The 26,533-nt window shown below is 46.1% G+C and overlaps 1 protein-coding gene across 1 annotated transcript in view; it reads left to right on the forward strand.

Annotated features, from left to right (window-relative positions):
• LOC144480742 (disintegrin and metalloproteinase domain-containing protein 12-like) overlaps positions 1 to 26,533 on the forward strand; it is a 249,491-nt gene that overhangs the window by 88,165 nt on the left and 134,793 nt on the right. Inside the window, exon 8 of the mRNA XM_078200356.1 lies at positions 23,914 to 23,985. Coding sequence (XP_078056482.1) covers positions 23,914 to 23,985 — 72 coding nt within the window. The remainder of the gene's footprint in view (positions 1 to 23,913; positions 23,986 to 26,533) is intronic.

The raw sequence follows: 26,533 nt of genomic DNA on the forward strand, positions 1-26,533 counted from the left end.
TTGCCAAATCTGTAAGAGGTTTAACAGTGCATTGTTAGAGAGTTTAAAAGCGTTAGAATACAGTTTTAGCAACATCGAACGTGAGTAAAAGACAGAATTAGAGGGTATGCTGGGCACAGCTCACAAGAAGTCACTGAATGTTCACTTGACCAAAGCATCACTCATGTCCCTGCGCACTGACTGTTCCACTTCAGAATGGCAGAGTATGATTGAAATGGTGATGGACTGGGAAATGTTCACATACAAAGGGACCGGGGCGTCTTCATACACCAGACACTGAAAGCAAGCAAGCAGGTACTGCAAGCAGTTTGGAAGGCAAATGGTATGTTGTCTTCATTGTAAGAGGACTTCAATATAGGAGCAAGGATGTCTCACTGCTGCGCTTCGCATGAACCTTGCTGCACTGCAAGAGCCTAGACTGGTTTAAAGTGGAACACAAAAGAGAAGCACTGCCCATGGTGGGACAGGCACCATCTTGAATCACCATCTTAAATTTTTTACTGCAAAACCCATTCCATGTGCTGTCTTTTGAGTTCTCCCTGCCGGCAGAAGATGTAGAGTGGGATTTTCCAGCCTTTTCCACTTGGCAGGATTTTCCGGTCCCACCAAAGGTTCACCTGTCCCTGTGGTGGGATCCTGGTGGTGGAACACGTAAACCACACAAAACACTGTATAGACAATGGCAGGACCAGTGGATCCCATGGGTGTCCAATGGTGAGCTATCTCTGCCGCCAGAAAACACATCATGGAGGGCCTGGAAAATCCCACTGGCAGTGCTTCTCTTTTGTGTTCCACTTTAGCAGGTGGGGAAGGTAGTCAAGAAGGTATACGGCATGCTTGCCTTCATCGGCCGGGGTATTGAGTTTAAAAACTGGCAAGTCATGTTGACGCTTTATAGAATCTTAGTGAGGCCGCACTTGGAATCTAGTGTTCAATTCTGGTTGCCACACTACCAGAAGGATGTGGAGGCTTTGGAGAGGGTACAGAAAAGATTTACCAGGATGTTGCCTGGTATGGAGGGCATTAGTTATGAGGAGAGGTTGGAGAAACTTGGTTTGTTCTCACTGGAGCGACGGAGGTTGAGGGGCGACCTGATAGAAGTCTACAAGATTATGAGAGGCATGGATAGAGTGGATAGTCAGAAGCTTTTTCCCAGGGTGGAAGAGTCAATTACTAGGGGACATAGATTTAAGGTGTGAGGGGCAAGTTTTAAAAGAGATGTACGAGGCAGATTTTCTTTTTTTACACAGAGAGTGGTGGGTGCCTGGAACTCGTTGCGGGGGGAGGTAGTGGAAGCAGATACGGTAGTGACTTTTAAGGGGCGTCTTGACAAGTACATGAATGAGATGGGAATAGAGGGATATGGTCCGCGGAAGCGTAGGGGGTTTTAGTTAAGTCAGGCAGCATGGTCGGTGCAGGCTTGGAGGGCCGAAGGGCCTGCTCCTGTGCTGTAATTTTCTTTGTTCTTTGTTTAAACTAGGCAAAGGACTTTAGCAAGGACTTTGACAAGGTACCGCATGGTAGGTTGTTGCATAAAGTTAAATCTCACGGGATCCAGGATGAGGTATCTAAATGGATACAAAATTGGCTTCTTGACAGAAGCCAGAGGGTGGTTGGAGAGGGTTGGTTTTCAAACTGGAGGCCTGTGACCAGCGGTGTGCCTCAGGGATCAGTGCTGGGTCCACTGTTATTTGCATTTATATTAATGATTTGGATGAGAATATAGGGGGCATGGTTAGTAAGTTTGCAGATGACACGAAGATTGGTGGCATAGTGGACAGTGAAGAAAGTTATCTCGGATTGCAACGGGATCTTGATCAATTGGGCCAGTGGGCTGACGAATGGCAGATGGAATTTAATTTAGACAAATGCGAGGTGATGCATTTTGGTAGATTGAACCAGGGCAGGATTTACTCAGTTACTGGGAGGGTGCTGGGGAGAGTTACAGAACAAAGAGATCTATGGTTACAGGTTCATAACTCCTTGAAAGTGGAGTCACAGGTGGACAGAGCGGTGAAGAAGGCATTCGGCATGCTTGGTTTCATCGGTCAGAACATTGAATACAGGTGTTGGGACGACTTGATGAAGTTGAACAAGACATTGGTAAGGCCACACTTGGAATACTGTGTGCAATTCTGGTCACCCTATTATAGAACGGATATTATTAAACTAGAAAGAGTGCAGAACAGATTTACTCGGATGCTACCGGGACTTGATGGATTGAGTTAAAAGGAGAGGCTGGATAGACTGGGACTTTTTCCTCTGGAGCGTAGGAGGCTGAGGGGTGATCTTATAGAGGTCTATAAAGTAATGAGGGGCATAGGCAAGGTAGATAGTCAATATCTTTTCCCAAAGGTAGGGGAGTCTAAACAAGAGGGCATAAGTTTAAGGTGAGAGGGGAGAGATACAAAAGTGTCCAGAGGGGCAATTTTTTCACACAGAGGGTGGTGAGTGTCTGGAACAAGCTGCCAGAGGTAGTAGTCGAGGCGGGTACAGTTTTATCTTTTAAAAAGCATTTAGTTACATGGGTACGATGGGTACAGAGGGATATGGGCCAAATGCGGACAATTGGGATTAGCTTAGGGGTTTTTTAAAAAAAAGGGCGGATGGACAAGTTGGGCCAAAGGGCCTGTTTCCATGCTGTAAACCTCTATGACTCTAGGATCTTGCAGTGCAGCAAGGTTCATGCGAAGAGCAGCAGTAAGACATCCTTGCTGTTATATTCAAGTCCTCTTACAATGAAGACCATTTGCCTTCCAAACTGCTTACAGTACTTGCTTTCAGTGTCTGGTGTATGAAGACGCCCCGGTCCCTTTGTATGTGAACATTTCCCAGTCCATCACCATTTAAATCATACTCTGCCATTCTGAAGTGGAACAGTCAGTGGGCAGGGACATGAGTGATGCTTTGGTCAAGTGAACATTCAGTGACATAGAAAATAGGTGCAGGGTAAGGCCATTCGGCCCTTTGAGCCTGCACCACCATTCAATGTGATCATGGCTGTTCATGCACTTTCAGTATCCCACTCCCACTTTCTCTCCAGACCCCTTGAGCCGTAAGGGCCATATCCAGCTCTCTCTTGAACATATTTAGTGAACTGGCCCCAACAGCTCTCTGTGGTAGAGAATTCCACAGGTTCACAACTGAGTGAACAAGTTCTTCCTCATCTCATTCCTGAATGGCTTACCCTTTATTCTTCGACTGTGACCCCTAATTCTGGACTTCCACAACATCAGGAACATTCTTCCCACATCCAGCCTGTCCATGTCATATCAGGATTTTATATGTTTCTATGGAATCCCCTTTCATTCTAAATTCCAGTGAGTACCAATTTGTTCGACCGGAGCAAGGAGGAGAGGAGCGATTGGTGTTTAAAGTAAAAAGGGTAAGGGAATCACTGTATTTACTTACTTTTTCGCGGGGTTTGTTTTTTCAGAGTGTAAGGGGAAAACGGAAGTAGGTCGGGCGCGGGGGGTGACCTGGGAAGGGATTGTGTAGTTTTTTTTCAATAAGTGCGCAGGAGGTTTAAAAAGCAGGCCGCACTATCCAGCGGGCAGCGTTGAGAGTGGGTGGTGGAGTGAGCAGGGGGCAGAGTGAGGGCTGAAGGGCTTTGGCTCAAAATGGGCTTCGACGAGAATAGGCAGAGGCGAGAGTAGGTTTTTTCATTTTCCCCAGAAAGTTTATTCCTGTTTCCCCCCCCCCCCGAGTTAAAAAAAATGCCAGGCAAGATGTTGGAATGCTCCTCTTGCAGGATGTCCGGTATCCCTGGCGACAACACCTGCAAAAGATGCATTCAGCTGCAGCTGATTGCAAAGCGTGTTAGGGAACTGGAGAAGGAGCTTGATGACCTCCATCTAATTCGGGAGAATGAGGAGTTTATAGACAGTAGCTTTCGGGAGATAGTTACACCGAAGCAGCAGAGCACAGGAAATTGGGTTACTGTAAGGAGAGGAAATGGCAGTGTGAAAGGACAGGCAGAGCAGGGTTCCGCTGTGGCCATACCCCTCCACAACAGGTATATTGAATTGGAAACTGTTGTGGGAGATGCTTTACCTGGGACAAGCTGCGACAGCCGGGACTCTGATACTGAGTCTGGTTCTACAGCGCAAAAGGGTGGGAGGAAGAAGAGGAGAGCAGTAGTGATAGGGGACTCAATGGTCAGAGGTACGGACAGGAGGTTCTGTGGTCGGGACAGAGACTCCCGCATGGTTTGTTGCCTCCCAGGTGCCAAGGTCAGCGATGCCTCTGATCGCATGCACAGCGTTCTAAAGTGGGAAGGTGATCAGCCAGATGTCGTGGTACACATCGGTACCAATGTTGTAGGTAGGAAGAGTGAGGAGGTCCTAAAGAGTGAGTACAAAGAGCTTGGAAGGAAGTTAAAAAGCAGGACCCCGAGGGTAGTAATCTCAGGATTGCTACCTGTACCACGTGCCAGTGAGGGTAGGAGTAGGATGCTTGGGCGGATGAACACGTGGCTGAGGAACTGGTGTAGAGGGCAGGGTTTCCGATTCTTGGATCATTAGGCCCTCTTCTGGGGCAGGTGGGACCTGTACAAGAGAGACAGATTACACCTAAACTACAAGGGGACCAATATACTTGCAGGGAGATTTGCTAGTGTTATTGGGGAGCGTTTAAACTAGATTTGCAGGGGGCTGGGAACCAGAGTGCCAGAGCAAATAGTGGAGCGGGATAAAAAGACAGGTTAGTTCAAGCAAAAATCACAAATGGAAGGGTTGAGTGTGGTGGAAATAACCTTTTGAGATGTGTCTATTTCAATGCCAGGAGTATTGTGGGGAAGGCAGATGAGCTGAAGGCATGGATAGACACATGGAAATATGACATTATAGCCATTAGTGAAACTTGGCTACAGGAGGGGCAGGACTGGCAGCTCAATGTTCCGGGCTTCCGATGTTTCAGGCGGGATAGAGGCAGAGGGATAAAAGGTGGGGGGGTGGCATTGCTAGTCAGGGAAAATGTTACAGCGGTACTCAGGCAGGATAGATTAGGGAGCTTGTCTACAGAGGCCCTATGGGTGGAGCTGAGAAACAGGAAAGGTATGACCACATTAATGGGGTTGTATTATAGACCACCCAATAGTCAGCGAGAATTGGAGGAGCAAATCAGCGGAGAGATAGATGACAACTGCAAGAAACACAAAGTTGTGATAGTAGGGGATTTTAATTTCCCACATAGATTGGGACTCGCATACTGTTAAAGGTTTAGACGGGGTAGAGTTTGTAAAATGTGTTCAGGAGAATTTTCTACATCAGTATATAGAGGTGCCAACTGGAGAGGATGCGATATTGGATCTCCGATTGGAAATGAGTTAGGGCAGGTGATGGATGTGAGTGTGAGGGAACACTTTGGATTCAGTGATCATAATGTCATTAGTTTCAACCTGATCATGGATAAGGATAGATCTGGTCCTCGGGTTGAAGTTCTGAACTGGAAAAAGGCCAAATTTGATGAAATGAGAAGGGATCTGGGAAGTGTGGATTGGCACAGGCTGTTCTCTGGTAAGGATGTAAATGGAAAGTGGGAGGCCTTCAAAGGAGAAATTTTGAGAGTGCAGAGTTTGTATGTTCCTGTCAGAATTAAAGGCAAAGTAAATAGGAATAAGGAACCTTGGTTCTCGAGGGAGATTGTAACACTGATTAAGAGGAAGAGAGAGTTGTATGACATGTACAGGCAGCAAGGAACACATCAGATGCTCGAGGAGTATAAAAAGTGCAAGAAGCTACTTAAGAGGGAAATCAGGAGGGCTAAAAGAAGACATGAGGTTGCTTTGGCAGACAGAGTGAAGGAAAATCCAAAGAGCTTCTATAGGTATGTTAGGAGCAAAAGGATTGTGAGGGATAAAATTGGTCCTCTTGAAGGCCAGAGTTGTAGACTGTGTATGGAACCAAAAGAGATGGGGGAGATAATAAATGGTTTTTTTGCATCCGTATTTACTGAGGAAACGGGCATGGAGTCTACGGAAACAGAGCAAACAGGTAGGGAGGTCATGGAACCTTTACAGATTAAAGGGGAGGAGGTGCTTGCTGTCTTCAGGCAAATCAGAGTGGATAAATCCCCAGGACCGGACAGGGTATTCCCACGGACCTTGAGGGAAGCTAGTGTTGAACTTGCAGGGGCCCTGGCAGACATATTTAAAATGTCAGTATTCACGGGGGAGGTGCCGGATGATTGGAAGGTGGCTCATATTGTTCCGTTGTTTAAAAAGGTTCCAAAAGAAATCTGGGAAATTATAGGCCAGTAAGTTTGACGTCGGTGGTGGGCAAGTTATTGGAAGGTGTGATAAGGGATAGGATCTGCAAATATTTGGATAGACAGGGACTTATTAGGGAGAGTCAACATGGCTTTGTGCGTGGTAGGTCATGTTTGACCAATCTATGAGTTTTGCAAGGAGGTTACCCAGGAAAGTGGATGAAGGGAAGGCGGTGGATGTTGTCTACCTGGATTTCAGCAAGGCCTTTGATAAGGTCCCTCATGGGATGTTAGTTAGGAAGGTTCAGTCGCTGGGTATACATGGGGAGGTAGTAAATTGGATTAGACACTGGCTCAATGGAAGAAGCCAGAGAGTGGTTGTGGAGGATTGCTTCTCTGAGTGGAGGCCTGTGACTAGTGGTGTGCCGCAGGGATCAGTGCTGGGTCCATTGTTGTTTGTCATCTATATCAATGATCTGGATGATAATGTGGTAAATTGGATCAGCAAGTTTGCTGATGATACAAAGATTGGAGGTGTAGTGGACAGTGAGGAAGGTTTTCAAAGCTTGCAGAGGGATTTGGACCAACTAGAAAAATGGGAAATGGAATTTAATGCAGACAAGTGTGAGATATTGCACATTGGAAGGACAAACCAAAGTAGAACGTACAGGGTAAATGGTAGGACTCTGAAGAGTGCAGTTGAACAGAGGGATCTGGGAATACAGGTACAGAATTCCCTAAAAGTGACGTCACAGGGGATAGGGTCGTAAAGAGTGCCTTTGGTACATTGGCCTTTATAAAATCGGAGTATCGAGTATAAAAGTTGGTGCTATGGTAAGGTTATATAAGGCATTGGTGAGGCTGAATTTAGAGTATTGTGTACAGTTTTGGTCACCTAGTTACAGGAAGGATGTAAATAAGGTTGAAAGAGTGCAGAGAAGGTTCACAAGGATGTTGCCGGGACTTGAGAAGCTGAGTTACAGAGAGAGATTGAATAGGTTAGGACTTTATTCCCTGGAGCGTAGAAGATTGAGGGGAGATTTGATAGAGGTGTATAAGATTTTGATGGGTATAGATAGAGTGAATGCAAGCAGGCTTTTTCCACTGAGGCTAGGGGAGAAAAAAACCAGAGGGCATGGGTTAAGGGTGAAGGGGGAAAAGTTTAAAGGGAATATTAGGGGGGGCTTCTTCACGCAGAGAGTGGTGGGAGTGTGGAATGAGCTGCCGGATAAAGTAGTAAATGCCTGTAACGTTTAAGAAAAACTTGGACGGGTTCATGGATGAGAGGGGTGTGGAGGGTCAGTGGGACTAGGTAAAAAATGGTTCGGCACAGACAAGGGCGGCCAAAAGGCCTGTTTCTGAGCTGTAATTTTCTATGGTTCGACAAGCCCAGTTGATCCAGTCTTAATATGTCAGTCCTTGCCATTCCAGGAATCAGTTTGGTGAACCTTCACTGGACTCCCTCAATAGCAATAATGTCCTTCCTCAGACTGAGACACCAAAACTGCACACAATGCTCAAGGTCTGGCCTCCCCAAGGCCCTGTATAACTGCAACAAGACATCCCTACACAAATCCTCTTGCTATGAAGGCCAACATGCCATCAGCTTTCCCCACTACCTGCTGTACCTGCATGCCAACCTTCAGCAACTGTTCCACCATGACACGCAGGTGGCATTGCACTTCCCCTTTTCCTAAACTGCCACTATTCAGATACTTATCTTTCTTCCTGTTTTTGCCACTAAAGTGGATAACCTCACATTTATCCACATTATATTGCATTTGCCAAGTATTTTCCCACTCAGCCAGCTTGCAGCCACTTAGCTGGGTGACAGTGTGTGTGCTATGAGGAGGATGCTGAGTGTCATCTGCAAATTGAGATATTGCATTCAATTCCTTCATCCAAATTATTAATGTATATTGTGAACAGCTGGGGTCCCACTCGTCACTGCCTGCCACCCTTAAAGGGTTGTCTTTCAAACTGGAGGCCGGTGTTCCTCAGGGATCGGTGCTGGGTCCACTGTTTTGTCATTTATATGAATGATTTGGATCAGAATCTAGGAAGCATGATGCTAGATGCTAGAATCCTTACAGTGCAGAAGGAGGCCATTCGGCCCATCGAGTCTGCACCGACCACAATCCCACCCAGACCCTGGTCCCGTAACTCCTCATATTTACCCTACTAATCCCCCTGACACTACCGTTAATTTAGCATGGCCAATCAACCTAACCCGCACATCTTTGGACTGTGGGAGGAAACCGGAGCACCCGGAGGAAACCCACGCAGACACGGGGAGAATGTGCAAACTCCACACAGACAGTGACCCGAGGCCGGAATTGAACCCGGGTCCCTGGCGTTGTGAGGCATGGTTAGTAAGCTTGCAGATGGTGGCATAGTGGACAGTGAAGAAGGTTATCTAGGATTCTACCGGAGTCTTTATCAATTGGGCCAGTGGGCTGACAAATGGCAGATGGAGTTTAATTCAGATAAATGCGAGGTGATGCATTTTGGTAGATTGAATCAGGGCTGGACTTACTCAGTTAATGGTAGGGTGTTGGGGAGAGTTATGAAACAAAGATCGAGGGGTACATGTTCATAGCTCCTTGAAAGTGGAGTCACAGGTGGACAGAGTGGTGAAGAAGGCATTCGGCATGCTTGGTTTCATTGGTCAGAACATTGAATACAGGAGTTGGGGTGTCTTGTTGAAGTTGTACAAGACATTGGTAAGGCCACACTTGGAATACTCTATAGAAAGGATATTATTAAACTAGAAAGAGTGCAGAAAAGATTTACTAGGATGCTCCCAGGACTTGATGGTTTGAGTTACAAGGAGAGGCTGGAGAGATTGGGACTTTTTTTTCCCTGGAGCGTGGAAGGCTGAGGGGTGATCTTATAGAGGTCTATAAAATAATGAGGGGCACAGATCAGCTAGATAGTCAGTATCTTTTCCCAAAGATAGGGGAATTTAAAACTAGAGGGCATAGGTTTAAGGTGGGAGGGAGAGATACAAAAGTGTCCAGATGGGGAAAATTGTTCACACAGAGGGTGGTAAGTGTCTGGAGGCAGGTACAATTTTGTCTTCTAAAAAGCGTTTAGACAGTCACATGGGTAAGATGGGTATAGAGAAATTTGGGTCAAATGTGGGCAATTGGGACTAGCTTCGTTGGAAAAAACAGGCGGCATGGACAAGTTGGGCCGAAGGGCCTGTTTCCATGCTGTGAATCTCTATGACTCACTTCAGTGCAGAAGACGACCATTTGGCCCATCGGGCCAGCACCGGCAACAATCCACCCAGGCGCTCGCCCCGTAACCCCACGTATTTACCCTGCTAATTCCCTGACTCCCTCACAGAGAGGGAGGTGAATGTCGAGAACAAGCTGCCAGAGGTAGCACTAGGGGCGGGTACAATTTTGCCTTTTAGAAAGCATTTAGACAGTTACATGGGGAAAGTATATTTATTTGTCACAAGTCGGCATACATTCAACTGCAGTGAAGTTACTGTGAAAATCCCCGAGATGCCACACTCCAGTCCCTGTTCGGGAACACTGAGGGAGAATTTAGCATGGCCAATGCACCTAACCAGTACATCTTTCAGACTGTAGGAGGAAATCTGTGCACCTGGAGAAACCCACGCAGACACAGGGAGAACATGCAGATTCCACATTGACAGTGACCCAAGCCAGGAATCAAACCCAGGTCCCTGGCGCTGTGAGGCAGCAGTGTTAACCACTGTGCCATTGTTCCGCTCAGTAAGATTGGTACAGTGGGAATATGGCCAAATGTGGGCAGTTGGGACTAGCTTAATGGTAAAAACTGGGTGGCATGGACAAGCTGGGCCAAAGGGCCTGTTTCCATGCTGTAAATCTCTCTGACTCTATGACTAATGAGACTGTGACCCATTTATTCCCACCCTGTGCTTCCTGTCTGTCGACCAGTTCTCTATCTACAGCAATGCCTTACCCCAATACCATGAGCTTTGATTTTGCTTATTAATGTCTCGTTGGACCTCATCAAAAGCCTTTTGGAAGTCCAGATACACAACATCCACTTGTTCACCCTTGTCCACGCTACTGGTCCTGGTCACATCCTCAAAAAATTCCAAAAGTTTTGTCAAGCATGATTTCCCTTTAGTGAATCATTCCGATTTGGACCAATCTTGTCACTGCTTTCCAAATCCTCAGTTATTCCATCCTTAATAAATGATTCCAACACTTTCCCCACCACCGATGTCAGGCTAACCGGTATCATATTTTTTAATAAGTGGGGTTACATTAGCTACCCTTCAATCCATTGGACCTCTTCCAGAGTCTATAGAATGCTGGAAAATGATCACCAATGTGTCCACTATTTCTAGGGCCACTTCCTCAAGTACCCTGGGATGCGGAGCGTCAGGCTCTGGAGACTTATTGGGTTTTAATCCCAGCAATTTCCCCAATACAATTTCCTGATTAATAAGGATTTCCTTCAGTTCCTCCCACATGCTAGATCCTCTGTCCCCCCCGTATTTCTAGAAGGTTATGTGTGTCCTCCTTGGTCAACCCCTTAAGTAGCCTTTGCCAGCTTATCCGAGCCAATGCACGTCTCACACCATTAAAGTTAGCTTTCCTTAAGTTCAGGACCCTAGTCTCAGACTTAACTGTGTCATTCTCCATCTTAATGAAGAATTCTACGCATCCAAAGCATGGAGGCTGACTCAGTCCAATGGCAATGTGTCAACTGCAATAAAACTTTCCTTTTGAGCCCAACCCAGAAAGTGTGCACCAGCCAATGTCTCTGCTTAAAAACCTGTGCTCAAAGTAAACACAAATAACCTCACCTGTGACATAGCCCCATTATACTGAAGGTGCCTTAAACCCACACCTGCATTTTGTTGTCCTCCCCCTCCCCCCTTTACTGGCAGCATCATTGGAGGCAGCCTGCTGGCTGTGATGAAGTTAGCAATTGCCCTAGGGACACAGCTGGGAAGGGGCTTCCAGCCCCATGTTTAAGCACTTCTCAGATATCACAGCATTGTCAGATTCTGCAGCCATTGGCAGAGGGTAGGAGAAGCTGCATCCCTTGTCCCTGAGAAGAGCACAGTGATGACAGGCAGCTTGACTGCCAGAATGATGTGCATTTGTACTTCCCCACTCACTATTGATATGTGGGCACCCAGCAGAGAAATGAGGTGCCTCATAAGACCATAATAAATAGGAACAGGAGTAGGCCATTTGGCCTCTCAAGCCCACTGCCATCCAATCAGATCATGACTGATTCGACAACCCTCACATCCACTTTCCTGCCCTTTCCCCTTAACTTCCTTACTGATTGAAAATTCATTCATCTATCTCAGCCTTAATTATACACAAGGACTCTGCCCCCACAACTCTGTGGCAAGGAGTTCCAAAGACTCACTGCCCTCTGAGAGAAGAACTTCCTCCATTGCAATAGAGAGGGATAGGGCCGTACGGCAGGGCAAGGTTTACAATTGGGGGAGAGGTAATTATGATGCGATTAGGCAGGAATTAGGGGGCATAAGTTGGGAACAGAAACTGTCAGGGAAAGGAACTAATGAAAAGTGGAACTTTTTCAAGGAACAAATACTGGATGTCCTTGATAGGTATGTCCCTGTCAGGCAGGGAGGAAATGGCCGAGTGAGGGAACCATGGTTCACGAAAGAGGTGGAATGTCTTGTGAAAAGGAAGAGGGAAGCTTATGTAGGGATGAGGAAACAAGGTTCAGATGGCTCGATTGAGGGTTACAAGTTAGCAAGGAATGAGCTGAAAAAGGGGCTTAGGAGAGCTAGGAGGGGACACGAGAAGTCCTTGGCAGGTCGGATCAAGGAAAACCCCAAGGCTTTTTACTCTTATGTGAGGAATAAAAGAATGACCAGGGTGAGGTTAGGGCCGGTCAAGGACAGTAGTGGGAACTTGTGTATGGAGTCAGTAGAGATAGGCGAGGTGATGAATGAATACTTTTCTTCAATGTTCACCAAGGAGAGGGGCCATGTTTTTGAGGAAGAGAAGGTGTTACAGGCTAATAGGCTGGAGGAAATAGATGTTCGGAGGGAGGATGTCCTGGCAGTTTTGAATAAACTGAAGGTCGATAAGTCCCCTGGGCCTGATGAAATGTATCCTAGGATTCTTTGGGAGGCAAGGGATGAGATTGCAGAGCCTTTGGCTTTGATCTTTGGGTCCTCGCTGTCCACGGGGATGGTGCCAGAGGACTGGAGAATGGCGAATGTTGTTCCTCTGTTTAAGAAAGGGAATAGAAATGACCCTGGTAATTATAGACCGGTTGGTAAATTGATGGAAAAGGTCCTTAGAGATGGGATTTACGACCATTTAGAAAGATGCGGATTAATCCGGGATAGTCAGCATGGATTCGTGAAGGGCAAGTCATGCCTCACAAATTTGATTGAATTTTTTGAGGAGGTAACTAAGTGTGTTGATGAAGGTAGGGCAGTTGATGTCATATACATGGATTTTAGGAAGGCGTTTGATAAGGTCCCCCATGGTCGGCTTATGATGAAAGTGAGGAGGTGTGGGATAGAGGGAAAGTTGGCCGATTGGATAGGTAACTGGCTGTCTGATCGAAGACAGAGGGTGGTGGTCGATGGAAAATTTTCGGATTGGAGGCAGGTTGCTAGCTGAGTGCCGCAGGGATCAGTGCTTGGTCCTCTGCTCTTTGTGATTTTTATTAATGACTTAGAGGAGGGGGCTGAAGGGTGGATCAGTAAATTTGCTGATGACACCAAGATTGGTGGAGTAGTGGATGAGGTGGAGGGGTGTTGTAGGCTGCAAAGAGACATAGATAGGATGCAAAGCTGGGCTGAAAAATGGCAAATGGAGTTTAACCCTGATAAATGTGAGGTGATTCATTTTGGTAGGACTAATTTAAATGTGGATTACAGGGTCAAAGGTAGGGTTCTGAAGACTGTGGAGGAACAGAGAGATCTTGGGGTTCATATCCACAGATCTCTAAAGGTTGCCACTCAAGTGGATAGAGCTGTGAAGAAGGCCTATAGTGTGTTAGCTTTTATTAACAGGGGTTGGAGTTTAAGAGCCGTGGGGTTATGCTGCAACTGTACAGGACCTTGGTGAGACCACATTTGGAGTATTGTGTGCAGTTCTGGTCACCTCACTATAGGAAGGATGTGGAAGCGCTGGAAAGAGTGCAGAGGAGATTTACCAGGATGCTGCCTGGTTTGGAGGGTAGGTCTTATGAAGAAAGGTTACGGGAGCTAGGGCTGTTCTCTCTGGAGCGGAGGAGGCTGAGGGGAGACTTAATAGAGGTTTATAAAATGATGAAGGGGATAGATAGAGTGAACGTTCAAAGACTATTTCCTCGGGTGGATGGAGCTATTACAAGGGGGCATAACTATAGGGTTCGTGGTGGGAGATTCAGGAAGGATATCAGAGGTAGGTTCTTTACGCAGAGAGTGGTTGGGGTGTGGAATGGACTGCCTGCAGTGATAGTGGAGTCAGACACTTTAGGAACATTTAAGCGGTTATTGGATAGGCACATGGAGCACAGCAGGATGGTAGGGAGTGGGATAGCTTGATCTTGGTTTCAGATAAAGCTCGGCACAACATCGTGGGCCAAAGGGCCTGTTCTGTGCTGTACTGTTCTATGTTCTATCTCAATCTTAAAATTGGTGCTCCTTTATTCGGAGACCACACCCTCTGGTCCTAGATCCTCCTTTGAATGGAATCATCCTCTCAGCGTTTACCTTGTTAAGACCCTGAAGAACTTGGTATGTTTCACTGTGATCAGCTCTCATTCTTATAAATACCACTGAGTAGTGTCTCGACCTGCTTAACCTTTCTTCCTAAGAATCCCTCCATATCAGGATTCATCCTAGTGAACCTTCGCTGACCTGCCTCCAATGAAATAATATCACCTTTCCTTAAATCAAACTGCTCACGGTATTCCAGATGTGTTCTCACCAATACCTTGTACAATTGCAACTAAACTTCCCGACTTGTATTCACCAATCCCGTTGAAATAAGTGCCAACATTCCAGCAGCCAATTATCTGCTGCACCCGCTTGCTAGCTTTGTGTTTCATGCACATGTACCCCCAATTCCTTGTGTTGCAGCTGTCGCTATTTAAAGAATACTCTGTTCTTCTGTCCTCCTTCCAAAATGAACTTAACATCTTTCCACATTATACTCCATTTGCCAACTTTTTGCCACTTACTTAACCTATCAATATCTCTTTGTAAACTACTTGTATCCCTCTCGCAACTTGCCTTTGCTCCTATTCTTGTGTTGTCTGCAAATTTGGCTACAGTACATTTGCTTCCTTCCTCCAAGTCGTCAATATATATTGTAAATAGTTGTGGTCCCAACACTGATCCCTGCGGTTACACATTGGGATCCTGAAAAATCCCCACTTGCTGTTCCCTGCCCCTTAGTCAATTCTCTATCCATACCAATATACTACCTTCAAAATCATGGGCTCTTGTGATGTGACTTTGAGAGATATACCTTATCAAACCCCTTCTGGAAGTCCAACTACAACATATCCACCGATTCCCCATATCCACTCTGGTTGAGACTCCCTTTAAAATTTTTAGTACGGTGGCACGGTGGTCCTGGTGAGACAGGAGTCTGGGATGAAAGACTGCACCAAAGACTGCTGCATAAGATACAGATGCATAGTGTCACAGGGAATGTATTAGCATGGACAGAGGATTGGTTAACCAACAGAAAGCAAAGAGTGGGGGTAAATGGGTGTTTTTCTGATTGGCGATCAGTGACTAGTGGTGTGCCTCAGGGATCAGTGTTGGGACCACAAATAGATGATTTGGTGTTGGGGACCAAGTGTAGTGTGTCAAAATTCACAGATGACACTAAGATGGGTGGAAGAGCAAAGTGTAGAGGACGCTGAAAGTCTGCAAAGGGATATAGATAATCTCAGTGAGTGGGCGAGGGTCTGGCAGATGGAGTACAATGTTGGTAAATGTGAGGTCATCCATTTTGGTCGGAATAACAGCAAAATGGCCTATTATTTAAATGGTAAAAAATTGCAGCATGCTGCTGTACAGAGGGACCTGGGTGTCCTTGTGCAAGAATCACAAGGAGTTGGTTTGCAGGTGCAGCAAGTAATTAAGAAGGCAAATGGAATTTTGTCCTTCCTTGCTAGAGGGATGGAGTTTAAAAACAGCGAGGTTATGTTGCAGCTGTATATGGTGCTGGTGAGGCCACACCTTCAGTACTGTGTACAATTTTGGTCTCCTTACTTGAGAAAGGATATACTGGCACGGGAGGGGGTGCAGAAGAGATTCACTAGGTTGATTCTGGAATTGAGAGGGTTGGCTTATGGAGGAGAGACTGAGTAGACTGGGGCTAGACTCATTGGAATTCAGAAGAATGAGGGGAGATCTTATAGAAACATATAAGATTATGAAGGGAATAGATAAGATAGAAGCAGGGAAGTTGTTTCCACTGGCGGGTGAAACTAGAACTAGGGGGCATAGCCTCAAAATAAGGGGGAGCAGATTTAGGACTGAGTTGAGGAGGAACTTCTTCACACAAAGGATTGTGAATCTGTGGAATTCCCTGCCCAGTGAAGCAGTTGAGGCTACCTCATTGAATGTTTTTAAGGCAAGGATAGATAAATTTTTGAACAGTAAAGGAATTAAGGGTTATGGTGAGCGGGCGGGTAAGTGGAGCTGAGTCCACAAAAAGATCAGCCATTATCTTATTGAATGGCGGAGCAGGCTCGAGGGGCCAGATGGCCTACTCCTGCTCCTAGTTCTTATGAAGGCAAGTGTGTAGGTCCCAGATGCATGTACAGCAAATATGGTGAGTTCAGGGGTTCCTCTTTCTGCAAGTGAACTGTCCCTACCAGAGTGTCCATTGAAGCTCCAATGCAGATGGCAACATGCAGCATTGCTCTTTCAAGTCTGTCTGTGTGGGTTTCCTCTGGGTGCTCCGGTTTCCTCCCACAGAAAGACCTGCAGGTTAGGTGCACTGGCCATGGTAAATTCTCCCTCGGTGTACCTGAGCAGGTGTCGGAGTGTGGCAACTTGGGGATTTTCACAGCAACTTCATTGCAGTATTAATGTAAGCCTACTTGATTTGATTTATTGTCACATGTATTAACATAGAGTGAAAAGTATTGTTTCTTGTGCGCTATACAGACAAAGCATAGCATTCATAGAGAAGGAAATGAGACAGTGCAGAATGTAGTGTTACAGTCATAGCTAGGGTGTAGAGAAAGACCAACTTAATGCAAGGTAGGTCCATTCAAAGGTCTGACAGCAGCAGGGAAGAAGCTGTTCTTGAGTCGGTTGGTACGTGACCTCAGACGTCTGTATCTTTTTCCCGATGGAAGAAGGTGGAAGAGAGAATGTCCGGGGTGCGTGGGGTCCTTAATTATGCTGGCTGCTTTGCCGGGGCAGCGGGAAGTGTAAACAGAGTCAATGGATGGGAGGCTGGTTTGCGCGATGGATTGGGCTGTGTTCACGTCCTTTTGTAGTTCCTTGCGGTCTTGGGCAGAGCAGGAGCCATACCAAGCTGTGATACAACCAGAAAGAATGCTTTCTATGGGGCATCGGTAAAAGTTGGAGAGAGTTGTAGCTGACATGCCAAATTTCCTTAGTCTTCTGAGAAATTAGAGACGTTGATAGACTTTTTTTTAAACTATAGTGTTGGCATGGGGGGACCAGGACAGGTTGTTGGTGATCTGGACACCTAAAAACCTGAAGCTCGCGACCCTTTCTACTTCGTCCCCATTGATGTAGACAGGGGCATGTTCTCCACTACGCTTCCTGAAGTCGATGACGATCTCCTTCATTTTGTTGACATTGAGGGAGAGATTATTGTTGCCGCACCAGTTCACCAGATTCTCTATCTCATTCCTGTACTCTGTCTCGTCATTGTCTGAGATCCGACCCACTACAGTGGTGTCGTCAGCAAACTTGAAAATCGAATTGGAGGGGAATTTGGCCGCACAGTCATAGGTGTATAAGAAGTATAGTAGGGGGCTGAGAACACAGTCTTGTGGGGTACTGATGTTGAGGATGATTGTGGAGGAAATATTGTTGCCTATCCTTACTGATTGTGGTCTGTGAGTTAGGGAGTTCAGGATCCAGTCGCAGAGGGAGGTGCCGAGGCCCAGGCCATGGAGTTTGGAAAGGAGTTTTGTGGGAATTGAAGGCTGAGATGTAGTCAATAGATAGAAGTCTGACATAGGTGTCCTTATTATCTAGGTGTTCCAGGGTTGAGTGCGGGGCCAGGGAAATGGTGTCTGCTGTGGACCTGTTGCGGCGGTAGGCAAACTGTAGTGGATCCAGGTAATCCGGGAGGCTGGAATTGATTTGTATCATGACTAACCTTTTGAAGCACTTCATAATGATGGATGCCAGAGCCACTGGGCAATAGGCATGAAGGCACGCTGCTTGCTTTTTCTTAGGTAACAGGATGATGGTCGTCTTCTTGAAGCAGATAGAGACCTCAGATTGTTGTAAAGAGAGGTTGAAGATGTCTGTGAATACTCCCGCCAGCTGATCCGCACAGGATCTGAGTGCTCTTCCGGGCCAGTCGCTTTCCGTGGGTTGACCTTCAAGAAAGCTGCTCTGATATCTGTAATGGTGACCCAGATACAGGTTCATCCAGGGTTTCTGGGATGGAGTGTGGCCTCTCGCTAACCTTTTGCTCAAAATGGGCGTAGAATGCATTGAGCTCATCAGGGAGGGGTGCGTTGGAGCCGGTGATTTTGCATACCTTCATCTTGTAGCCTGTTAGGTCTTGCAGACCTTGCCATAGTTGGGGGTGGTCAGTGTGGCCAGCCTGGTACGGTATTGTCTTTTGGCACCTTTGATGGATCTCCTTAGATCGTATCTGGCTTTCTTGTATAGGTCAGTGTCACCTGACTTGAACGCCTCAGACCCGGACTTCAGCAAGCAGTGGATATCCCTGTTCATCCATGGTTTCCGGTTGGGAAACACACGGATTTGCTTCTTTGGCACACAGTCTTCTTGTGATTAATAAATAAACTTTAAACTTTAAATTAGTCCAGCACGATTTTTCTTTCATGAAACCATACTAATTCTGCTTGATTAGATGATATTCTGTGAGTTAGGAAGTTCAGGATCCAGCCACAGAGGGAGGTGCCAAGGCCCAGGCCACGGAGTTTGGACATGAATTTCGTGGGAATAATAGTGTTGAAGCTGTAGCCAATAAATAGGAGTCTAGGTGTTCCAGGGTTGCCATTACTTTGAATAATTGTTTCCAACAATGAATGTTAGGCTAATCGGCCTACAGCCGATTTTTCCCTCCCTTCATTTTTGAATTGGGGTTATTGCCAATACACTGGCAGTTTTCCAATCCTCTGCTACTTCTCCGGAATCAAATGATTTTTGGAAATTTACAACCACTGCATCCAGTAACTCTGTCGCGACTACTTTTAGGATCCTCGGCTGCAAACCATCAGGGCCAGAGGACCTGTCTGCTTATAGCCCCATTGGTTTACCGAATACTGCTTCTCGAGTGATGGTGATGGTGCTTAATTCCTCCCTTTACTCTTTAGTATTAATGGGATATTCAAAGTATCATCCACCGTAAAGACAAATGCAAAATATCTGTTTAACCCCTCTGCCATTTCCTTGTTTCCCCATAACTATCTCCCCGGATTTATTTACCAAGGGGCCTATGTTCACTTTGATTCTCTCTTCCTTTTTGTGTATTTAAAGAAGCTCTTATTATCAGTTTTTATATTCCACACCCTTGTAGTTTAGTTTATCTCTCTTCATTATCTTTTTAGTCCTCCTTTGCTGGATTCTGAATTTATCCCAGTCTCTGGGGCTATCACTAACCTTTGCTTCCTTATATGCTCTTTCTTTCAACCTAATACTCTCCTTAACCTCCTTGGATAGCTATGGTTGATTTATCCCTCCTTTTAGAATCTTTTCTACTTACTGGAATATATCCATCCATCCATCATGCTGGTGAGCTAGTTTACATGCCTGGACACGACCCCTGGAACCCCTGGGGGTGCCTCTGAAGCAGTCTCTCCATGAGAGTTGCTAGTTTCTCAATGGAAAGGATGCTTAAAGCAGGGTCCTTGGGATTGCGGAATGAAGGCACAACAATGAATTCAATCATTGTCACTGTAAATACCAGGCGGCCCATGGAATAGTATCATAGAATCCCGACAGTGCAGAAGGAGGCCGTTCAGCCCATTGAGTTTGCACCAACAACAATCCCACCCAGGCGTATTCCCGTAACGTCACATATTTACCCTGCTAATTCCCTGACACAAGGGTCAATTTATCATGGCCAATCAACCTAACCCACACATCTTTGGACTGTGGGAGGAAACCAGAGCACCCGAAGGAAACCCACACAGACAGACTTGAAAGAGCAATGCTGCAAGACAGAAGCCAGAGCGTGGCTGTGGAGGATTATTTTTCAAACTGGAAGCCTGTGACCAGCGGTGTGCCTCAGGGATCAGTGCTGGGCCCACTGTTATTTGTCATTTATATTAACGATTTGGATGAGAATATAGGAGGCATGGTTAGTAGGTTTGCAGATGACACCAAGATTGGTGGCATAGTGGACAGTGAGGAAGGTTCTCTCCAATTGCAGCGGGACCTTGATTAATTGGGCCAGTGGGCTGACAAATGGCAGATGGGGTTTAATTTAGACAAATGCGCGGTGATGCATTTTGGTAGATTGAACCAGGGCAGGACTTACTCAGTTAATGGTAGGGCATTGGGGAGAGTTACAGAACAAAGAGATCTAGGGGTACATGTTCATAGCTCCTTGAAAGTGGAGTCACAGGTGGACAGAGTGGTGAAGAAGGCATTCGGCATGCTTGGTTTCATTGGTCAGAACATTGAATAAAGGAGTTGGGACGTCTTGTTGAAGTTGTACAAGACATTGGTAAGGCCACACTTGGAATACTGTGGGCAATTCTGGTCACCCTATTATAGAACAGATATTATTAAACTAGAAAGAGTGCAGAAAAGATTTACTCAGGATGCTACCGGGACTTGATGGTTTGAGTTATAAGCAGAGGCTGGATAGACTGGGACTTCTTTCTCTGGAGCGTAGGAGGCTGAGGGATAATCTTATAGAGGTCCATAAAATAATGAGGGGCATAGATCAGCTAGATAGTCAATATCTTTTCCCAAAAGTAGGGGAGTCTAAAACTAGAGGGCATAGGTTTAAGGTGAGAGGGGAGAGATACAAAAGTGTCCAGAGGGGCAATTTTTTCACACAGAGGGTGGTGAGTGTCTGGAACAAGCTGCCAGAGGTAGTAGTAGAGGTGGGTACAATTTTGTTGTTTAAAAAGCATTTAGATAGTTACATGGGTAAGATGTGTATAGAGGGATATGGGCCAAATGTGGGCAATTGGGATTAGCTTAGGGGTTTTAAAAAAAAGGCGGCACGGACAAGTTGGGCTGAAGGACCTGTTTCCATGCTGTAAACTTCTATGACTCTGTGCATATTGCCATCTGCAGTGGTGCTTCCATGGGCAATCAGGCAGGGACAGTTCATTTTTAGAAAAGAGGAACCCCTGAACTCACCACATCTGCTGTACATGCATCTGGGACCTACACACTTACCTTCATCCCAAACCCCTGTCTCACCAGGACCAGAGGAACAAGCTGGCCAGTGGCACCCCAACTCCAAAGGATCTTTCTCTCTCTTCATCAGGACCAGCAAATTGGAGACTTCCCAGTCAAGTCAAAGAACAAAGAACAATACAGCACAGGAACAGGCCCTTCGGCCCTCCAAGCCCGCGCCGCTCCCCGGTCCAGGATTGAATCCTGAATCCAGGATCCCCGCCCAATTTTCCAGCCTATCTACATCCTAATATCCTATCCACCGAGCTGTCCCTCACAGCTACGATGCTTTGTTCATCACAACCTATTAACTCACCCCCACCCCCCCATTCCAGACCATGTGATCGCCAGGGAGAGGCGAAAACCCAGAGTGAAAACCCCAGGGCCAATATGGGGAAAAAAAAATCTGGGAAATTCCTCTCCGACCCCCTGAGGCGATCGAAATGAGTCCAGGAGATCACACTGGCCCTGATCAGAAAATGCTTCCCAACCCTATTCATTTCCACTTCTGCTTTACGAACACCATCTGAATTCCCTGCCTCCGAGACAGGTTCCCAACTATCCGCAGTCTCGCTCTGTACTGGCACCAGCAAGATGATCATAGAATGAAGCCTTGAAACGAGAAACAAAGAACAATTAGCCCGCGACGCTCCCTGGTCCAAACTAGACCACTCTTTTGTATCCCTACATTCCCACTCCGTTCATATAGCTGTCTAGATAAGTCTTAAACGTTCCCAGTGTGTCCGCCTCCACCACCTTGCCCGGCAACCCATTCCAGGCCCCCACGACCCTCTGTGTAAAATATGTCCTTCTGATATCTGTGTTAAACCTCCCCCCCTTCACCTTGAACCTATGACCCCTCGTGAACGTCACCACCGACCCGGGGAAAAGCTTCCCACCGTTCACCCTATCTATGCCTTTCATAATTTTATACACCTCTATTAAGTCTCCCCTCATCCTCCGTCTTTCCAAGGAGAACAACCCCAGTTTCCCCAATCTCTCCTCATAACCAAGCCCCTCCATACCAGGCAACATCCTGGTAAACCTCCTCTGTACTCTCTCCAAAGCCTCCACGTCCTTCTGGTAGTGTGTTTGTTTGACTGGAGTGAGATTGGGGGAGAGAGTCTTAGCAGGAGTGCTGAAAGTAAGCAAAGAAGTGATTTAATTATTCATTTATTCATTTAAGGGTATTCCTAGTATATTTCGCGGGCTTTTTTCAGGGTTTTGAATTGAGGAAGTGAGGTCAGCTGAAGGGGATTCTGGGAGGTTGAGTCTTAGTATAAAAGGCAGTTACCTGGGTCGTTCGCCGGGAGCATAAATAGCCGGCGAACTATACAGCGGGCAGCGTCGGGAGCGGGCAGTGGGGTGAGGGGGAAGCAGAGTGTGAGCTATAAGGGCTTTGGCTCACAGGGCTTGAGTGAGTGGGAAGCAGAGTGTGAGCTATAAGGGCTTTGGCTCACAGGGCTTAGGCTGAAAGGGCGAGGCAAGGCTAGTTATTTTTTATCCAACCCTATAAAGGATAAGGGCAGGTATGAGTGATCGGCCAGTTCAGTGCTTCCGATGTGGGATGTGGGAGTTCCTGCAAACACCTAGCTTCCCAGAGGTTCACATATGTGCCAGGTGCGTGGAACTGCAGCTCTTGAGGGACCGTGTCAGGGAACTGAAGTCAGTGGGGCTCTGCAGCATTGTGACTTGTTTCCTCCTGACAGGGCACAATAGAAAGGCTCATTAGAGTTCCATCTTCCTTCAGGTCCATTCCAGATGCTCCCTGCATCAATACAGGCATTTAGCAGACCACCTCATTATGATATACCTCCCATCCAATGTACTGTGACTTATTGTTCTAACAGTCTAACCTGGGCAAGAGAGGCATCAGTGCCAGCGAGCAGATACATTCAAGACCCGAGTGCACAGAATAATGGTACCCAACTACACCTCTCCATACAGCTCCATGCCATCTCTGTACTTACCCTTGCCGACCACAGAAGATCATTGAACCTTCTCCAGCACTGAAGGCAGGAATGGTGCACAATTTCATGCCCATTGACCTGGGTCTTTGTCAGGTGGGACAGTCTTTTCTTGATGTCCCTGGGCATCAGAATGTTGTGCGTTGCACTGACCTCCTGCAACAGCACAGACAGGCACTCATTGTTCCTTCGGAAGGAACTCTTCAAGTGCAGACAATAAAAATATAACAAAACATACTCCAACTTATAAATCAAAGAAAGGGTTTAATAAAGAAACTTCATTACTCCAAACTTGGCGCCTCACCCTGGGCCAACCCAAGTTCCCCAGAATGCCCAACAGATTCTTATTTATAGTGAGTCAGCTGACCATCACATCATTCTGTAATTGGTTCCATGGTTTACTGGGTCAGCTGACCCTTACAGCCTATTACCATTGGTCACATTACATCCAATACAAAGTTGTCACCGGTTGCATCCTAACACTCATTGGATTCTCCGGACAACCTGTGGAATTCACTACCATAAAAAGCAGTTGAGGCCAAAACATTGTATATTTTCAAGAAGGAGTTAGACACAGAAACTGGGGCTGAAGGGATCAAAGGGCATGTGTGAAAAGCAGGAACAGTTTATTGAGTTGGAAGATCAGCCATGATCACATTGAATGGTGGAGCAGAATTGAAGGTATGAAAGATGTACTCTCGGTCCTATTTTCGACGTGTCCATGTTTCATCTCTGAAATGGAGAGCGCTTATCCCACCCGACACCCTCCCACTTTCCATGACCTGCTGGTGCTGATGAAATTGCTGGACAACAATAAAGTTGTTGGTCTCAAACTCACACAGCACCTTCAGCCTTCCCCACAGCTCCTGTCAGCCTTTAGGGGGCTGCCTCCTCTGGTTTTGAACATCATTGGGCCCTGCATCCGACGTGTTCCCAACCTTATCTGTAACGAACATTTTTAGTTTTTGGATGAAAGGCTAAATACCCTGTAAGTTCCCCTTTTCTCTCTTACTTTTATCTTAAAGAGCAGTGTAACACTTGCTAGCTTTAAATCCAGGGAATTTTTGAAAATAATGTGGAATGTGTTGAACGAAGTGTCAGGATGTGTGGGATCACGGAGAATGTGGAAAGAATTATTTTGCTCATTGAATCATCACAAATCCTTTGGTTTGATTTCAGTATCAGCAACTGGGAAGTGATAGAAATGCTGTGGTGCAGCGAATGGTTAACGTTGCTCATACAATGGACTTGGTGAGTACAGAAATTGCTTTGCAATAATGCCAGGTTCGCCCTGCCAGCCATATTGCTGTTGAAAACTGTGCCGCTGCCTAAAAGGTCAGAATGATAATGACATTAAATGTAGTATTAAAACTACAGAAATGATACAGCATAGAAGGGGGCCTTTTGGCCCATCTAATCCAAACTGATCCAAAGACACCCAGGTGCCCTTTCTAATCCCATCTTCCTGCACACAGCTCATTGTCTTGCAGTGTACAGCACTTAAGGTGCAGATCCAGGTGCTTTTTAAAAGAGTTAAGGGTTTCTGCTCCCACCACCAACTCAAGCAGTGAATAGCCCAATCCATCACGCAAACCAGCCTCCCATCCATTGACTCTGTCTACACTTCCCGCTGCCTCAGCAAAGCAGCCAGCATAATTAAGGACCCCACCTCGAACGTTCTCTCTTCCACCTTCTTCCTCCAGGAAAAAGATACAAAAGTCTGAGGTCACGTACCAATCGACTCAAGAACAGCTTCTTCCCTGCTGCTGTCAGACTTTTGAATGAACTGACCTTGCATTAAGTTGATCTTTCTCTACACCCTAGCTACACTGTAATACTACATTCTGCTCTCTCTCCTTTCCTTCTCTGTGAATGGTATGTTTTGTCCGTATAGCGCGCAAGAAACAATACTTTTCATTGTATGTTAATACATGTGACAATAATAAATCAAATCAAATCAAATCCAGACATCCACCACCCACTGCGTAAAAATGTTTTTCCTCTCGCCCCCTCTAATCCTTCTGCTACTTAGCATGAATCTATGATCCCTGGTTTTTGAATGCTCGACCAAGAGAAAAAGGTTCCTTCTGTCGACTCTCTCTCTGAACGATAAGCCAGTTAGCTTGACCTCTGTGGTGGAGAAGTTGCTGGAGTCAATCGTTAAGGAGGAGGTGACTGAATATTTCAAAAGACAAAGCTCAATCCACCATCGTCAGCATGGTTTTATGAAGGATAAATCATGCTGGAGTTCTTTGAGGACACACCCAGCAAGGTAGATATTGGGGAACCTGTGGAGGTGGTATATCTAGAGTTCCAGAAAGTGTTTGACAAAATGCCGCAGAAATGACTGATCCAGAAGTGAGATCACAGGGAATTGGTGGTAGACTGGATTAAAGATTGGCTCACTGACAGAAAGCAGAGGGTTGGGATAAATGAGACCTTCTCTGGCTGATGAAATGTAACGAGCGGGGTGCCACAGGGGTCAGTCCTCAGACCTCAACTGTTTACAATCTATAGAAATGATCTGCAAGCAGGGATAGAGTGTAACATAGCAAAACTTGTAGATGATACTAAAATAGGCAGTGAGGAGGATATCAAGATTTTACAGATGGATGTAGATAGGTTAGGAGAATGGGCCAAAAGTTGGCAGATGTAGTTTAATGTGGATAACTGTGAGGTTGACTTATGAAGAGAGATTAAACAGTTTGGACTTGTACTCGCTGGAGTTTAAAAAGATGGGAGGGGATCTGATCGAAAAGGGATTGATAAAGTTAACACAGATCAGACGTTTCCCTTGTGGGGCAATCTAGAACAAGCGGTCGCAGGTATAGGTTGAGAGGCGGCAGATTTAAAACTGAGATGAGGAGGAACTACTTCTGGCAGAGGGTGGTGAATTAGTGGAACTCGCTGCTCCATCGCGCGGTACAGTCTGAATCATTGAATGGTTTCAAGAAGGAGATAATTATATTCCTAATACAAAACTGCTTAAAGGGATATGGGAACAGGTGAGGAGGTGGATTTGAGACCAGGAAGAGATCAGCCATGATCTGATTGAATGGTGGAGCAGACTCAAAGGGCTGAATTGTTTACTTCTGCTCTGAATTCCTATGATCACAATTTTGTACACATCAATATGTCACCCCTCAGTCTTCTCAGTTCCAAGGAAAACAACCCCAACCTTTCTAATCTCTCCTCGTAGCAACAATCTCCAGCCCTGTCAACAGTCTAGTAAATCTTCTCTGCACTCTCCAGAGCGATTACTGCAATGTGGTGACCAGAACAGCATACAATACTCCAACTGTGGCCTAACCAGTGTCTTTTATAGTTCCATCGTTATATCCCTGACTTTTTATGGTAAACCTCTACCAATGAAGGAGAAATTTCCATGTGCACCTTTGCAACCTTCAAATGAGGCTTTTTTGGGTGAGTTTAGGAATAGAAAAGAGGAAACCAATTTATTGGGAGTGTATTATAGCCCCCCCGCCCCTTCCAAAAGGGGAAAATGGGAAAGCAGATATGTAGACAGTTCACTGAGGTGTGTAAAAGTAATAATTGGGTAATAATACTACGGGATTTCAACTTTCCAAACATAAAACATAGAAACATAGAAGATAGGAGCAGGAGGAGGCCATTTGGCCCTTCGAGCCTGTTCCGCCATTCATCACGATCATGGCTGATCATCCAACTCAATAGCCTAATCCTGCTTTCTCCCCATAACCTTTGATCCCATTCACCCCAAGTGCTATATCCAGCTGCCTCTTGAATACATTCAATGTTTTGGTATCAACCACTTCCTGTG

This window comes from Mustelus asterias, chromosome 1 (assembly GCF_964213995.1).
Source record: "Mustelus asterias chromosome 1, sMusAst1.hap1.1, whole genome shotgun sequence".
Classification (NCBI taxonomy): Eukaryota; Metazoa; Chordata; class Chondrichthyes; order Carcharhiniformes; family Triakidae; genus Mustelus; species Mustelus asterias.